Source organism: Poecilia latipinna, unplaced genomic scaffold (assembly GCF_001443285.1).
Source record: "Poecilia latipinna isolate Pla-1442-1.1 unplaced genomic scaffold, P_latipinna-1.0 Scaffold38, whole genome shotgun sequence".
In the NCBI taxonomy this organism is placed as follows: Eukaryota; Metazoa; Chordata; class Actinopteri; order Cyprinodontiformes; family Poeciliidae; genus Poecilia; species Poecilia latipinna.
The window spans coordinates 415,967-432,053 of record NW_015112654.1 but is presented as its reverse complement, the minus strand read 5'-3'; the positions used below and the strand labels follow the sequence as shown (position 1 = coordinate 432,053).

Here is a 16,087-nt window from a genome sequence, read left to right as displayed (position 1 = left end):
GTTTTTTTTGGGTGTTTTTTTTTTTGTTTTGTTTTTTTTTTTTTTTTTTTTTTTTTTTTTTTTTGGGGGGGGGGGGGGGGCGGAGGTGTTTTATATGGTTAAAGAAATAAATAATAGAATATTAGTGACAATGGAAAGCTTCTGCTTATCTTTGAATTTCAAAAATGTATATAAAAACCAGTTTGGCTGGTTGATTGAAGTCAGACATGTAATAGCATTGTTGGGATACATTTCTTTGACACTTTGTGTTTTGTTTAGTTCATAGAGGAGAAAAACCGTTTTGGTGTCTACACAGTCTAAATTTCTGCCCTCGTCCTACAGATCCAGCCATACGATAAGATCGCAGCCCGGGGTCTGCCGGACAGCGTGGCCGCCAGCCTCAACAAGCTGGTGGTGGTGAAGCTGAACGGAGGTCTGGGTACCAGCATGGGGTGCAAGGGCCCCAAGAGCCTGATCAGCGTCCGCAACGAGAACACCTTCCTGGACCTGACCGTGCAGCAAATCGAGGTGCAAACTCCAAGCAACCACACCACAAACAAAGATTCCCCTCTTAATTCTGTTTCCCTAATATTTTTTGTGGTAGGCTGTCACCATGAAGTGAACATGTACAATTTAAATTGTTGCTGCAATTGGAATAAATTGTAAATGGCAGCATTTTTACTTTGCAGATCTGAAATCAAATCTGCACACCAGCTCTGTTCTGGGATCTTACTAATCTTACTCTATGTTCACACAGTACGCATTTCCAATTTTTTGCTGAACTTCAATGCTTATATATATATTTTTCATACTGAGTAATGTGTCTGTGTGAATAATGGTTTCAAGTGATCCCCCTGTGCAGAAGAAGAAAGTTGAGATTGCATTGTTTGCCAAAGTAATAAAGGATATCGCCGTTTATGGATGGATTTTATTGTTTATTCAGCAATGGGAGCCAACAGTTTTGTTACAAGATCATAACAAAATGAAGGAAGCTATAAAAAGAAAGCACAATTTATAGTGACAGGAATCGAACCTGCGACAGCTGCGTCGAGGACTAAGGCCTCCATATGTGGGTTGTGCTTAACCCCTGCGCCACCACAGCACACCCATAGCAACAGACTTTTGTGGAGCATTGACCGAAGTCTGCTTCGAGTGGTGGGATTGTGACTTTACTGACACAGACTTATTTCATAAGTTCATAATCATAATTTTCTTTCAGCCACTGATTATATCTGTTCTGGTTTCTTCTGGTTAGTAATTATAATGCATGTCATTGACATAAAAGTCGGATTAAACAATCGGACAGGTATCTGACTTTGTGACTCAAATCAGATATTTTTTGCTGTGTGAAAAAGAATACCGGGTTATGTTCAGGTTATGTCTTTCAGTTTTTATGAATGCCAAGTGCCTTCGAAAAAGGACCAGATTAAAATTGGATAAATACACATTAGCTTTAAATCCGTCCAAAAGCTGTAACTTCTAGCAGTGAGACATACTGGTTTTGTGTTTCAAGCTTGTTTTATGATGGAGAAAAAAATTTAAATGTAGCATTTCTTCATGTGGCAACCAGCTGCCAGACTTCAACTCTTTAATCAAGCTTATTTAGCTTTTAAAATAAACACTGCTGAACTGGTGAGTTACACTTCTAAGTGTTTTTCTGCTGCGGATATTGAAATGAGTTCTTTTCAGCTTTTCTCCTAACACTCTTCTGCCATCTTGCAAACATCTGCAGTCACAACACAAGTCTCCTTTGAGGCACAAAAACCAAACCAACGGGATATAGATCCTCATTTTTTTTTTTCTCGAGGAATGATGAATAAGTGCCTTGACGCTATTTCTTTTGTTGCTGCTTTCATCTGAGGTTGTTGCACAACCGTCATATCAGCAGCTCCATCAATAGATGATAAGTTTCCTTCCTGCTGTGGCTGAAACGGGATTTTCAGATATTCCTTCTTTAAGAATCCCCTTAGAGCTAAAGCCCTTTATTTTGTCAAACTGTTAGCTTCAGTAGTTTTGATAGATTCAATTAAATATGTTTAAATTTGTTGTCTGCACAACACTGGGTCATTCCTTTGAGTTCAGTAGCCTTTTTTACAGCTGAAATGGGATTAAAAGTAATTCCTCCACAATGAGCAGGCACTGGTCAAAAAATGAAAAACAGTGTTGAGAAAAACTTCAGATCTATTTCCGTACATTTATGCTAGCCCAAACTTTGCCTCCTGGATTCTTAAGATCTCTTGCAGAGTTTCGTTGTCAGTTTTGACTTCTGTGCTTCTTGTGTAATTGAATCTGCAGAGCCCAAGAGGGTCAGGCCCCCTCAGTACTTTTCTGGCAGCAGTGCATTCTCGTTCTGACATAAAAATGTCACACAACATTGCATATATATGTGTGTGTGTGTGTGTGTGTGTATATATATATATATATATATATATATATATATATGCCACAAGGATATACTAAATAAGGATGACACCACCTGCTGCAACAGGAGAAGGATCTGCAGCTCTTATTGGTTTAAACCAAAACTAATCATGTGAATAGCCAATAAAGCCTGGTGTGTTAATCAGCTGTGAGTTTCCCCTCACACCTTGAAATGTCTCTGATTTACTCTGTAAACAAGCTGAATTTAAACACAAAGTTTACCTTTTTAAAGCCCCCGATCCGAAACCTCTATCCAAAGCGTGGGATCCTTTCTTCCTGACTTCAACTAGTAATTTTTCTCCGAACCAAAAAACCAAAATCTGTGGTTTTTGTCTTTTTTCCCCATTTCATTTCTGGCAACTTGTTCATGACTTGTCAAACGTTATTTCTACTCAAGTAATTAGTAGGAATTAGTAATTAGTAGGAAGCTAACACAGAGAGGTGTGCAGAATTGTCCCCAAAAAATTCCCCTAGTTCATAGCAAAGAAAAAGGTTCAAGTGGAAACGCACTTGAACTTTATGGGGGTGGGGGGACCTTGAGAAAGTCTGAAAGCTACTGATCAAGGTCTCTTTAAAAGATCACAAGTAGATTTCAAAGGAAAACAAAAACTGAGTGAAGATTTAGATTTGTGCAGACCACTGAAGCTGAGCAAAGAGTGTCTCTTATTATCTAACATACCACAAACATCTGCACCAGGTTTTGTTCTGGAAGCATTTGCAAATTTTTCATACAAAGAAAACTTTGTAATGAATCAATTCTATTCAAAGTGAGGAGGGAAAAAAAAGTCCAAAATTAAAACCACATGTATTTGTTGATGACATTGGTTTGTTTCTGCAAGCCTTTATAAAGTCATAAGTGTGTTCCTGTTGGAAGGGAGAGGATTTGTGGAAAGAGTCCAGTACGGTGTGTGTGAGGAGTTGCTGTGTAAGGGGATCTGTTGGTGTGTCGTCTGGCAGGGAAACAGAGACGGCTGTGTGTCTGGTCAGAGAGGAGAGCACAGTTATTTAGGCCCCATCGTGTACCTCAACTTCTGCTGCAGCACTACGCCCAACGCCCGAATGAATGTTCTTTGGAAGTCATACAAACAACAATCACATCTTCCTGCTGCTTTTAGTGGGACCCCGAGCTCCGGCTTCGCCTTGATCTGCGTTGGATAAAAGTGAAGTGTCGAGATTAGATTGTACTCCACTTAGAGTAGCACTACCTTAACATATTTTTACTGTAGTGAAAACGGAAAGTAGCAGTCCAAGAAATTACTCAAGTAAAAAAGTATTTGATAAAAAAAAAAAGCTACTAAAGTATTGAGTAACTGATCAAAACATCCGTCACTTCATATTTAAAAATGACATCAAATGGACAAAATTATAAAGTTACATGTAAATTTTGGTATTTTAATTATCAAAATGGAAATAATTCATATAAATAGTATACATTCAAAATAACAAAATCAGGCAGAACAAAAGTTTTCTGAATCAATTTCTTTTGATACAAAACTTGTGAAACTTTAGCAGAAACTACAGATGTGTGCGTTTGTTGTGTCTGGTGAATTTTTGGTAAAAATAAGCTTATTCTCCTTTCAGTGAAGTTACTCTCAATGAGCAAAGTACATTTGAGCAGACATTTTGCTCAACTAAGAGCAGCGATACTTAAGAATAAAGTTAAACAAGCGAAAGTAAAAGGTACCGCATAGTAAAAATACTCCTAAAACTCGTTTTTTTTTCTTCCAAAAAGTTACTCAAGTAAATGTAACTGAGTAAAAGTAACTAGTTACCAACCACCCAACTCTGTTTCATAAAATACAGTGTAGCACTTATTGAAGGTGGTTTTACAAGAGACTCCTGGGGCTCAGCTCTCCTCTGAGCACACTGCCTCCAGTTTTCTGCCCAGGTCGGGTCAGATTACCTGCAGACTGAATCGGCCTGTTCAGAGAAGAGGAAAACGAATCCCCCGCCACCTCACACACACACACACACACACACACACACACACACACACACACACAGAGGAGCCTGGAAACAACTTCTCCTGTGAGAGAACATTTCACTTAATCACCAGGAAAGTAAAAAAAAAATATTCTTGATCAGGCACATCGGTGTTCAACATTGTATGTTATTTTGAGAATAATTTTAGAGCTAAAACCAGCTCTGACTGCAAACTTGTTCTGTTGTTCGCGGTGAGGCTAATAGGACTTCTGAAGGAGAATGGATCTGATAGTACTGGAGTTCATTAAGGACTGTAGAGTCTTGCAATCACCTGTTATGCACCTCTTTTAAACAATTAGATCTCTGCCAGAAAATGCACTGTAACTGTGTCAGTAATCAATTACAATTTAGGTAGTTTTTCTACACAACAGCCTAAAAGTCTGAATGTATATTATGTAGGAAAAGACTAGAAAAATGCAATCAGATAGGGAAAAAAAATCAAATAGGAAAAAAAAAACTAAACACCTGAACACGTTTATAAACAAAAACATACAAAATGTGAAAATGACTTCCCAATTAATTAAGGGTGGATCAGTTAAAGTGCATAAAAATGGTTTATTTTTTCCCAAGTGATATCTATATTATTGACCTAAGCCATATTCATGGCGGTGGATGGAGTAAAGGTTTTTATCCTAATGTACACCGTGAGAAAATATAAACTATAACTACGGTTATGTAATTAATACCTGTTGTTAGCTTAGTACTATTAATTTCTTATGAGTCTTATCTAATTTACTGGAAGCCTTTTCACTAAAGGACTTTCATATTTGCGGTCCACACAGATGTTTTGTCCTTTGAAACACCAGTGAATGGAAGCAGCTGAAATTCTCAATCTCTACACATGATCAGTTTCCCCTCAAAACCTGTAAGTTGCTTTTCTCAAAACGGCACATCACCGGGTGTTTCGAACAACGAGATCTGCCTCCTTTATGAATTCATCTTCACAAATGTCCAACATGTTTACTACATTAGCAGGATCTCTGGGGAAAATAAGACCACTTCCACTCATCTTCCTCGGTATTGTTGTTTCAGAACTGATGTGGCCATGCATCAGTTTGAAATGTTACTGCTGGAAAGCTCTTTTTTGCCAACCAACCAGTTAGATTTGTGTTGAAAACATGTGACACCTGTGGTCTGCTTTTCCAGACGATACTCCATCATTTATATTTGGCAGTGTGCTTTCTCTCTAATAAGGACGTGTGTCCAAAGGCTCTCCTTGTGTTTCTAAGGATTTTGGCTTCAAATAATCCTGAAAACAAAACTGATTTAAGATCACAAAACTGAGACTTAAAGTGTCCAGTTTCTAGAGACGGCCTTTAACCTCTCTGCTGTGTTTGCCTCCACGCACGCCCACTGTCAACAAACTGCAGAGCAAAGCTGTAATTCGAGCCTTTGTTTCACATATTTGCGGAACATTTTGAATTGTTTGTGCACAGAGGAGGACCACGACACTTACACAAAACTCCACAGAAAGATGAACAGTTCTCCCACTTATTACGTTTATAGACGTCGGACATGGTGAGACGCTCTTAGGTAGTCAACGCCCGTCTCTGACGGGATCAAAATCCAGCTTCTCCCATATGATTCATATCTTGCATCTGTTTCTGCCTCCATTAGTCATCTGAAGTTTCCTCCCCCAGAGATTTCAACAGATTTTTTTTTTGCTTGATTGTATTTGTAAAGTCTTTGTTGTTTAACCACAAATGAAGAAATGGCTTTGTTTTGGCATTTTGGAGTTCAGTCATACAGTGCTTTGTCAATTTGCCTTTGGGGGAAAAAACTCAAGGAGTTTAATTCATTTTCAGTTTAATTTAAATTCTGATTATTTTTTTCTTTACATACTTAACATCATACTATAAAACCAAACAGAATTTCTCAGAGATCTATGATAGAAAAATCATCAGATATACTCATAACAGAAAACACAAATGGATAAAACACTCTCTAAGAAGTATCTTCATTGTGTTCAGTTTGAACACCAGATTGTCTCTGGATTTTTGACTTTCTTAATGTACATCTAGTTATAAAGCATATGAATGAATCACAAGTTCACACTGTGAACAGCTGTGGACCGAGCACACAGCCTTGAGGGGTACCAGTACTAAGTGTGATGGAGCCAGTGATGTTTTTCCAATGCGGACTAACAGCAGTCCCAGTAAGGAAGTTCAGAAAGCAGCCTTCAGGCAAAGAAGAAGAAGAAGTTTCTCTATTAGTTTCTCTTGTTAAACGTTGAGCTAAAATCTGAGGACAGGATTCTGGGATATGATGGGTGTTGAAACTTCTGTTATTCACTGATAAGTGAAATGGTATGGATCTAATAATAGAATAGAATAGAAACGCCCTTTATTGTCACACAACGGGGAAATTCCTAGATATTGTTTTGTTGTAATATCATTTTTATCAGTCTGTACTGGGGATTTTTATGTGATGATTATGTGAAATTTTCCTTCTTTACTAGATAAATATAATAGTAACAGTAGTGTCTGTTTGTGTGTGTGTGTTTTTCTCTTTAAATCACCAATAGCACCTGAACAAGACGTACAACACTGATGTTCCACTGGTCCTCATGAACTCCTTCAACACAGATGAAGATACTAAGAAAATTCTGCAGAAGTACACACACCACCGGGTCAAGATCCACACCTTCAATCAGAGCAGGTGAGACCACAACATCTGGAAGCTGGTTAGTATTTTAAATGGCATCTTAGGAAAAGTACCGGCTCTCTCACTGTCAACCACCAGGTGATGGAAAACAGTATCATTTAGTCTGTTAAGAACCCCCCTGGGCGCTACCTGCTATCTGTGTTCATGAATACATGCCATCAGGAATAGACTGTACATGTTTTTGTAACATGTGGAAGAACCTGTTTGTGATTAATGCCACGCTGTCTCCAGTTCGTCAGCCAAGTGGAACTTTCATTTTCCAGTTGTGATTCTATTATTCATCAGCTCCGCATGCCTTAGGGAGGCTGGGTCAACGCTTTTTCTGGGGCAGCAGCAACACTAGCTGGAGGATTTAATGTCAAAGAAGCTGAGCAGTTTTAAAAGTGATTTTCAATGTGAGAACAAAGAAACGCTGAGGCCATTACGGTAATTCCTAAAAATCCAATTACAGTCATTGTTCACTGGCACATGGAGAGAAAACAATCAGCTTTAAACACCAAACACAGCCATGAGTTATTCACCCACCTTCATTATGTTTTGACTTAAGGAAAGCTCAGACATGCATTCAAAAGTCTGGCTATGTCTTTAACAGACTTTTTAAACCTTATTTCAGGAAAAAAAAAAAAAAAAAACTGGAAAAAAAGAACTGATTTACACCGAAACAATGGTTGGGTCACAATAAATAAAGACAAAATAATAATAACATTGTTAACATTATACACTGTCTTAGCATCTGATGACAGCAATACAAACAGTTAGCTTGCCTAGCAATGCAAAAACTATCACCCCATCAATCCTCACCATAACTTAGCTCTACTGTACATTTTGCTCTCTCTCGCTCTCTCCCAACCTCAGTGAACCACAGGAATGTCTAGACATGCATAAAATAAAGCTTCCTCTTAAATAGCTTCTTCCTCTGACTCCATTTTTTTTTAAATGCCTTAAATGTATACTCCCTATGTCTCTTTCTCCCACCTTAGATTGCTCTCCTGAGCTTTTGTCCTGTGTTGCCTTGTTAAGAAGCAAAAATTAATGAACATATCACTCAAAAATATATAAATCACCTGACTTTGGTCACTAGCCTAAGAGGCTTTATCAGGCTGCAGTAATCTGATCAAGTCATAGTTATAGACTTTCTGTCAATCTGTGTGATGTATATATATATATATATATATATATATATATATATATATATATATATATATATATATATATATAATTTTACTTGGGGGTGGGCGGGAGACTTGTGGCTCAGTGAGAAGAGTAGTTGTCTTAACAATTAAAGAGTTGTGAGTTTGATTCAAGTAAGCAACATGTCAGTTAAAATGACTTATTGCCATATTTTTAACTTCTCAGCCCTCAAAGAGGTCTCAGTTTCTTCTTGGACAACTGTTCCACCTTCAGGGGAAGCAGGAGGTTTAAGTGTCTGAGCTCATATCAAAACGATCATCAGAATCAGAACTTGAATTAATCCCACTTTAACAAGACCATGAGCCCACTGCGCAGTAAGTCTTTTCTCCCAAGTAGCTCATCTGCCAGTTCACATTTAGTCCAGCTCCTCGTGAGGATTGTTAATCCTTCATAAAAACGCTTTGATCTGTCTAATTCTCACATGGATGATGGTTTTTGTACCTCACCTGTCTTCTTGATAAAACCTTAAAAACAAATTTGAAAAGATTCCTCCAGGTCACACTGGGATAGTCAGTTTGAGTAAAGACAAAAGCAATATTTATAAGGATTTTATGGATAAATCCCAGTCATATCTAGGGCTGCAAAGAATGATGATTTTAGTCATCATTCCATCAATTATTCTGATCACTAATCGATTAATTGGATTTTTAAAAATGATGTTTTGTGTAGTTTTTCATTAAACCACTCAAGCTGTTTTTAGGCCGTATTAGAAATACATTAAAAGATTCAAATAAACAAATAATACAATTCCAGAAAATAAGCTAATCAGCCACTAATTAGTTTGATGATTATTTCAATCATCGATTAATCATGATTAATCAAATTAATTGTTTCGGATTAGCATCCCGTTAGTGACTACTTGACCATTTGAAGCAAAAACTGCTAAAATTAGGATCCCCTAACTGATCGTCTCATCTCTGTGCTTGTCCGTCCAGGTACCCCCGCATACACAAAGAGTCTCTCCTCCCCGTGGCTGCAAACCTGAGCATGACGGGCCAAAACGCCGACGGCTGGTATCCTCCCGGTCACGGCGACATCTACGCCAGCTTCTACAACTCCGGCCTGCTGGACAAGCTCATCGCGCAGGGAAAGGAGTACATCTTTGTGTCCAACATCGACAACCTGGGAGCCACTGTTGACCTGCACATCCTGCACCACCTGGTCAGCCAGCCCAACGGCAAGCGCTGCGAGTTTGTCATGGAGGTTACGGATAAGACGCGTGCTGACGTCAAGGTAGGCCCTGGAGGACGAGGACACTTCGACGTGAAACTCACATTGGGCTAAAATGATTAATTGATTAATCAAATGCCTTTAATCGATCACTGAAAAAATTGTCTAATAATTTAGTAATTGATTAATCGTTAACTTTAGCATACAGATTAATAAAGGCCATTTGCTGAAAGAACAACACCCTCAGATGAGTAATTAAGCCAAAACTGCACAAAAAGATTTATGCATTTTGCATTTAAGATAAAAAAAAAAAAACAACCTCCTTGTCTGTAAATCTGTTCTACCCAGAACTCCTCCAGTTGTATAGTTTTAACTTCACCTGGTTCAAATTCTGTAAAAAAAAAAAAAATTTGTAAAAAATGAATTTTAGGCACCTTTTGCTGTCCAATTATTAACTAATAAATAATCAACAAGTTAGAAGACAGAATTTTTTTCGATACAAATTAATGCTTTGCTACAAAAGTTTCAAAAGCTATACTAAAGGAATGCTATTTTGTTGCATTTGAGGCAGTAGAAATATGAATATGAATTTCTAATATTGTGTAAAAAAAACGACATAAATGGTTACATGAAAAATCTGCAGGATGTATTGATTAATCGATTAATTGTCAGTATAGCTGATAACTGAAACAATCATTAGTCACAGCTCTAATCTCATAATTTTGCCTAATAATCATTTTAAAGACAACAGATATAATGTATGAAGTAAAATTGTTGATTTTTTTTTTGTATTGTTTTTTCCCAGGGAGGCACCCTAATCCAGTATGAAGGAAAGCTCCGCCTCCTCGAGATCGCCCAGGTGCCCAAAGCTCATGTGGACGAATTCAAGTCGGTTTCAAAGTTCAAGATCTTCAATACCAACAACCTCTGGATCTCTCTGCCTGCCATCAAGAGGCTGCAGGAGCAGAACGCCATGGACATGGAGATCATTGTCAACCCCAAGGTGAGCGAGGCGGAGATGAAACAGCCTCTGCTAACTCTGCTCTGATTGGTGTCATCATGGTTTTCTTTTTGTAAACATACTAAGCAAAAATGATGGAGAATTTTCCAAATATCACCTTCAGATAAAGAGATATGTGGGTGAAAAGAGATTAGCTTTTATGCTGTTGCTCAGCAAGAAACCTCATCAGTTTCTGTTTGTCCTCATTTCTTTGCTTAAGATAAATTGAAGGTATGTGGTATGACATCCGTGTAATATTCCACGGCCTGTTCAAAGATAGCCATCGCCATTGTGACCAAGTTTGGAAAATAAACAGTTCAGGTGAAAGGCTCTTCCCTGGAAAATTCATTTAGTTTGACCTCACCCATCCTCAAAACTTGAAGGGTGCAAAAGACGCACCTCGCAAAAAATAAATGTAGAAAAAATGAATGCTTTGTTTTTTTGTTCATTTAGGATGGAAATTCTCAATTTATATTTTTTCCCAAATCACCAATGCACAACTACACATCTAGCTATGCTAATAAAAGCATCCAACAGAAGCATTTTTTAATTTATTCATGTATTTAAAGATCATTTTGGACAGATTTATTCCCACCCTTATCTTGGTATATGCCTTGTTGCCTAGAAACAGTGAGGCCGCTAAATAAAACCTGATGGAAATAAAGATTGAAATCTTGTTGAGCTTTTTTAAAACTTTAGTCCTTTTAATGAATTAAATTAATGTATTGATCAAATAAATACATTTTCTTCACAAAAGTAAGATTACAGGACATGTCTATGCAAATAACAAAATCCAGTTTACGTTTTTAATTTTTGTACCCCCAGATTTTACTCAGCTTATATTTAAAACTGTTCTCCTTTCCCGAACATGCATGTTTAAGTAAAGGAAAGTGTTTGTAGGTCTTCATAAGTCACTAAGCTTGCACATGTATGCAGTCAGAACAATATTTTAAAATGTTTAAGGCAACTGGAACTGTGACAAACGACACAAATCCCTTTTTTTCTTTCTCATAAAGAAGATGGTGAGGAAGGCAGAGGTGGACAGAGTAGCCAGAAATTGTACTCAAGTAGCGATACTTCATAATATTGTTACTCAAGTAGAAGAACAGTGTACAGTGTAGTAACCCTACTCCTAAATTCAGAAGTTGTTGCAATTCTAACAGAAAATTCCTATTTCTTTCTTTTTGGAAATACCTGCTTATTTCTGCTGTGAGTTTAAACTGTGCAAACAGAAAGTCCAACTTTAAAGCTGGGTTTTAGTTTGGCTGCTGCCTTGGAGCTAGATTAAACCTTCGCTCCCTCGCCCATCCTTCACTGAGCAGACAACCACTTCAGGATATAACAGTAATAAATTCACACTGAAGCCCTGCTTCGCTGTTGATTGCTGCTGCCTCTGCCCGAGCAGAATATACAGATGTAATCCTCATTACGCGACGGAGCTCGCGCTGTGATAAAGTTGTGTGTTATGTAAGAGGCAATAAGTGAGCGGGAGCTTTTTGGCTCCCCCAGAGCCAGACAACTCGGTTTCTGGTGCCGCCATCATGCATGGTAAAATCAGGCGCAGGTTTGATGCTCAAGGACCTGAAATTGTGGATGTTGTGTAAGAGGCCTCTCATCGGCGTCTGCCCGAGTCTCCTGTTGTTACATTTGTATGTGTTACATCACAGAAGCCTTTCACAGGGTAATTTTAGCTCATTATGAACCCCTCTGCAGCTGGAAGTTGCTTCACTTTTTAAACTCCAACCTCGTCAGCGGCTCGGTGCTTTCATCAGGTCTAGATGAGGCGGGCAGAAATATCTGCTCATGTTTCCGTCTGAGGTCTCAGGAAGCAATTTCTTAATGCATTTACAGCAGGCAGGGTGTCCATGCAGCCTGAAAAAAGACTTCAATTCATGCATCTAAAATGAAGGCCTTAAAATTTCTTAGATTCCTTGAAAAACAATTAATCTAAGAAGTGTTTTTCAATTAATTAGTCATTATTTAGTGTTGCCTAATGTTGCCATGCTGTAGAGTACATTACATATTTATCTTCTTTGGAAAGCACACCCTGAACAGTAGACTGGACTTTGGCACGCAGTTAGTTCTACTTAGTGGTTATATGCTAATCCTCTGCACACAAAAGGTCATTGGAGTATGATCCAAAAGTGTGTGCGTGTGCGTGTGCGTGTGTGTGTGTGTGTTGGTTCAGGTGTGCAGCTATTGCAACAGATCTACTGATAGTTGAAAACCTGGAAGGTACATTTGTGCTCCGATCTAAAATTCAATAAAACTTACTAAAACTGTCACGTAGATTAACTAGTAGGTTCCTAGTTTCAGTTCAAACACAGTAAGTGACTGATAGAAGCTTAAACACAAGTAACTCTTAACAGCTCCAGGATGGGAGCTAACTGTAACCGTGGTGACGAGGTCCAGTGGGGAAAAAAACGACAAGTTAAAAACACATTCAATTTATTTCAGTCACTTCATTTCTCCCTCTCCCCGTCACCCTCAGACGCTCGACGGAGGGCTGAACGTCGTCCAGCTGGAGACGGCGGTTGGCGCGGCGATCAAATGCTTCGACAACGCGATGGGAATAAACGTCCCCCGCAGCCGCTTCCTCCCTGTCAAAACCACGTCGGACCTGCTGCTGGTCATGTCCAACCTGTACAGCCTGGAGGCCGGCTCCCTCACCATGAGCCCCAAGAGAGAGTTCCCCACCACGCCGCACGTCAAGCTGGGCAGCTCCTTCACCAAGGTGGGACCTGGGAGCACGGCTGGCGTCGGTCATGTGACATGTTCACACCGTTAAATATTTGATATTGCGCTTTTTAGCTGTTTTATTGGAACCTCTGCACTGTGCTGGTTAATCATTCTTACATCATAAATATGATACTTACGGGTCAATAAGTGATGTGACCCACTGCCTGATAAAGACGAGGCCCAGATAAAGTAAGCCTGTTGTTGTGTTTAGGTTCAGGAGTACCTGACCCGCTTTGAGAGCATCCCCGACATGCTGGAGCTGGACCACCTGACCGTCTCTGGAGACGTCACGTTTGGGAAAAACGTGTCGCTGAAGGTAAATCCTGCGAGGGTCAAAAATGTTTCACACGTGAGTCGACGGCTTCGAACTCGAAGACTCGAATTTTTGTGGATTTTATTTTAGGTGTATAAAGTAGAGGAGGTGCCAGTGCAACGATTGCATATATTTTTAAGCTGATCACCGATTTTTAAAAAGCCTGACCCGCCAATTCTATTTTGGCCAATCTCTGATAAAATTTGCCAAATATATCAAGAAAGTTGCTAGGTTGCCAACAGTTGTGTGATTGTTGTTAGGTGTGACTGGCGGGCGGGTCACACCTAACCCCTCAGAATAGCTGAGTCGCAGCTATTATAGTTTTGCAAATGTTTCCCTGACCTCCCGCCTGCTCCTTAAGGAGCCTGGAACTCATCATCGCTGTCTTCCTCGCCGATTAAGCCTGTTGATCGGCGGGCTTCCAAGATTAAGGAAATCGGTGCAGATTTATTGGCTGGACGATTTTTCGGTGCAGCCGAAAAGCAGGGAAATACCAATGCATGACACACTTTTCAGATTTTAACTTGTGAAAGATTTTCTACTTTATTTTGATGAATCACATAAAATCCTAAGTAATAAAAAAAGTTTGTGTCAAAAAAGTCTGCAAAAGTTAAAATAGTTTGAAAATATTCAAGCCACTTCATCTACTTATGTCTACATATTTGTGTTCATTCAAATAATATGATTCAGAGAAGCTAGAAATTCCTCTCTCATTCTAACTGCTGGAACCGGTTCTGCCGTCTATCTTTGAGTCGCAGCTATTCTAGTTTTGCAAATGTTTCCATGACCTCTTGCCTGCTCCTTAAGGAGCCTGGAACTCATCATCGCTGTCTTCCTCGTCTTCCCAGGGCACCGTCATCATCATTGCCAACCACGGCGATCGGATCGATATTCCGGCCGGCTCCATGCTGGAAAACAAAATAGTGTCCGGCAACCTCAGAATCCTGGATCACTGAGGCCTTTTCCCAGCCGTGTCGCCGCCCCCTTCACTGTGCAGCCCTGATCATGTGACGTGTCCTCAACCCGCTTGACCTGTTTAGCCACTAAGAAACACAGAGGATTTCTCTTCTCTGGAGGTTGAAACTGGGCTCTTCTGCCCTCTGCTGGCTGAATAATATATAACCATTAGGAAGTGTTAATAAATTAGTCCTAACTGCGACCTTAATAAGCCTGATTTATAGATTAACAAAAACACCTAACTAATGCAACTTAAAAAAAAAATGGATTACATTTTTTAATCTGTAGCTACGAGATTCAATGATGGCACTAAAAATATTAAATATTAAGTGATATTGGCTCTTAGCAGTGGCGATGCAGAACTAATGCAGAAGTCAGGACAGCTTAAATATGGAGACGTTTTAAAAATTAATCACAAGAAACGCAACGCATCCACGGCTCAATGAAACTCGTTTTGTGGGATTCAAGAACACGCACTTAAATGCAACATGCCAAAACTTTCATAATTCAAGTTCAGTCACATCTCAGAGTTTACATGTTTTACCTGGGATGATAGAATTTTATGTAATCTTGTTGAAAATGTAACACTCGCGTGCTGAAAAATAACCTAAACCCAGATTGAGTTTGGTAAAAATTTTGAAAATAAGTGAATTTTTACTGTTTACGAAAAATCCACCGTTTTGAAATCAGATCGATCTTTATGGACCAGAGGTTTTGAAGGAATTCAGGAATGTTTACTTCACCCGTTGCAGAAACGTTAAAAAGTTTCAGACACAGTGTCAAAAGAAGCTAAAAGAATGTGTAAAGCCGAGTTGAAGAGCAAGTCGTGATTCTTCACTGTATTCATTTCACCCATGCAGGTTCTCATTCAGCTTCATTGAAATGCAAAATCTATAATCAGAGCAGCTTTCAATCTAACAAAGGTACATTTTTGAGAGTGTGGAGCCACCAAATAACCCTGAGGTGATAAAGTTGTGCTGGCCGATAAGTTGATTGTCTCTGAAAACCATGAAAACTGTGAGAGACCTTTCTCCTTAAGGTCAATCCATTGCAGACGTTCAGTTTCCAACAGAACTGTCTCGAATTGAAGCTTATGCCATGTTTTCATGTTCTTACAGCAGAAAACCTGACAGGACCAACATTCAGGCATGTTGTAGCTTTATGTGTTTGTAGAAACGTGTGTCAGTTTCAGTGGAAAGCCATTACTTTACCCCTATGAGATTAAACAAAAGGCATTCTTTGTGTTTGATTGTAGCATGTCATGTCGTCTGAAGCCTCTTCGTCCATCCAACTCATCCAGTGCTGTTTCTGTATGTGCAGTATTTCCTGTTGCTTTGGTTTACACACAAAATAGTTTTTTTTATTCATTTTCAAACCATGTACACCAAGTTCTTTCACTTTTTTTGCGTGGTAATACTTGACACGGGTTTGGCTGGTGCATACAAGGAGCAATAAGTGTTGATCTGTGACAGCAACAACGTTCCCAGCCCAGTTCTGCCTCCTCAGAGCTGAATAAAGTGCAATATGAAGTACCGAACACGCAGTCTGTGGTCTGTTCATCTAGAATCCTCGTTTTTTTCTTAACAGGGATGTAGTTCAAAGGAAAGTGGGAATGTTAAGGATTTCAGCTTTAAATTAATGTTCAGAAACAGGTTTAAGTTAAATTTAAG

The 16,087-nt window shown here is 39.1% G+C and overlaps 1 protein-coding gene across 2 annotated transcripts in view; it reads left to right on the top strand.

Annotated features, from left to right (window-relative positions):
* Positions 1 to 15,954, top strand: part of ugp2b (UDP-glucose pyrophosphorylase 2b) — a 28,156-nt gene extending 12,202 nt beyond the window's left edge. The window contains exons 4-10 of one of the 2 annotated variants that reach the window (XM_015045683.1): positions 322 to 507; positions 6,908 to 7,041; positions 9,174 to 9,471; positions 10,214 to 10,411; positions 12,900 to 13,142; positions 13,359 to 13,463; positions 14,309 to 15,954. In XM_015045683.1, coding sequence (XP_014901169.1) covers positions 322 to 507; positions 6,908 to 7,041; positions 9,174 to 9,471; positions 10,214 to 10,411; positions 12,900 to 13,142; positions 13,359 to 13,463; positions 14,309 to 14,416 — 1,272 coding nt within the window. In that variant the 3' untranslated portion in view covers positions 14,417 to 15,954. The remainder of the gene's footprint in view (positions 1 to 321; positions 508 to 6,907; positions 7,042 to 9,173; positions 9,472 to 10,213; positions 10,412 to 12,899; positions 13,143 to 13,358; positions 13,464 to 14,308) is intronic. The other variant, XM_015045689.1, reaches the window with a different exon arrangement.
* Positions 15,955 to 16,087: the final 133 nt, after the last annotated feature.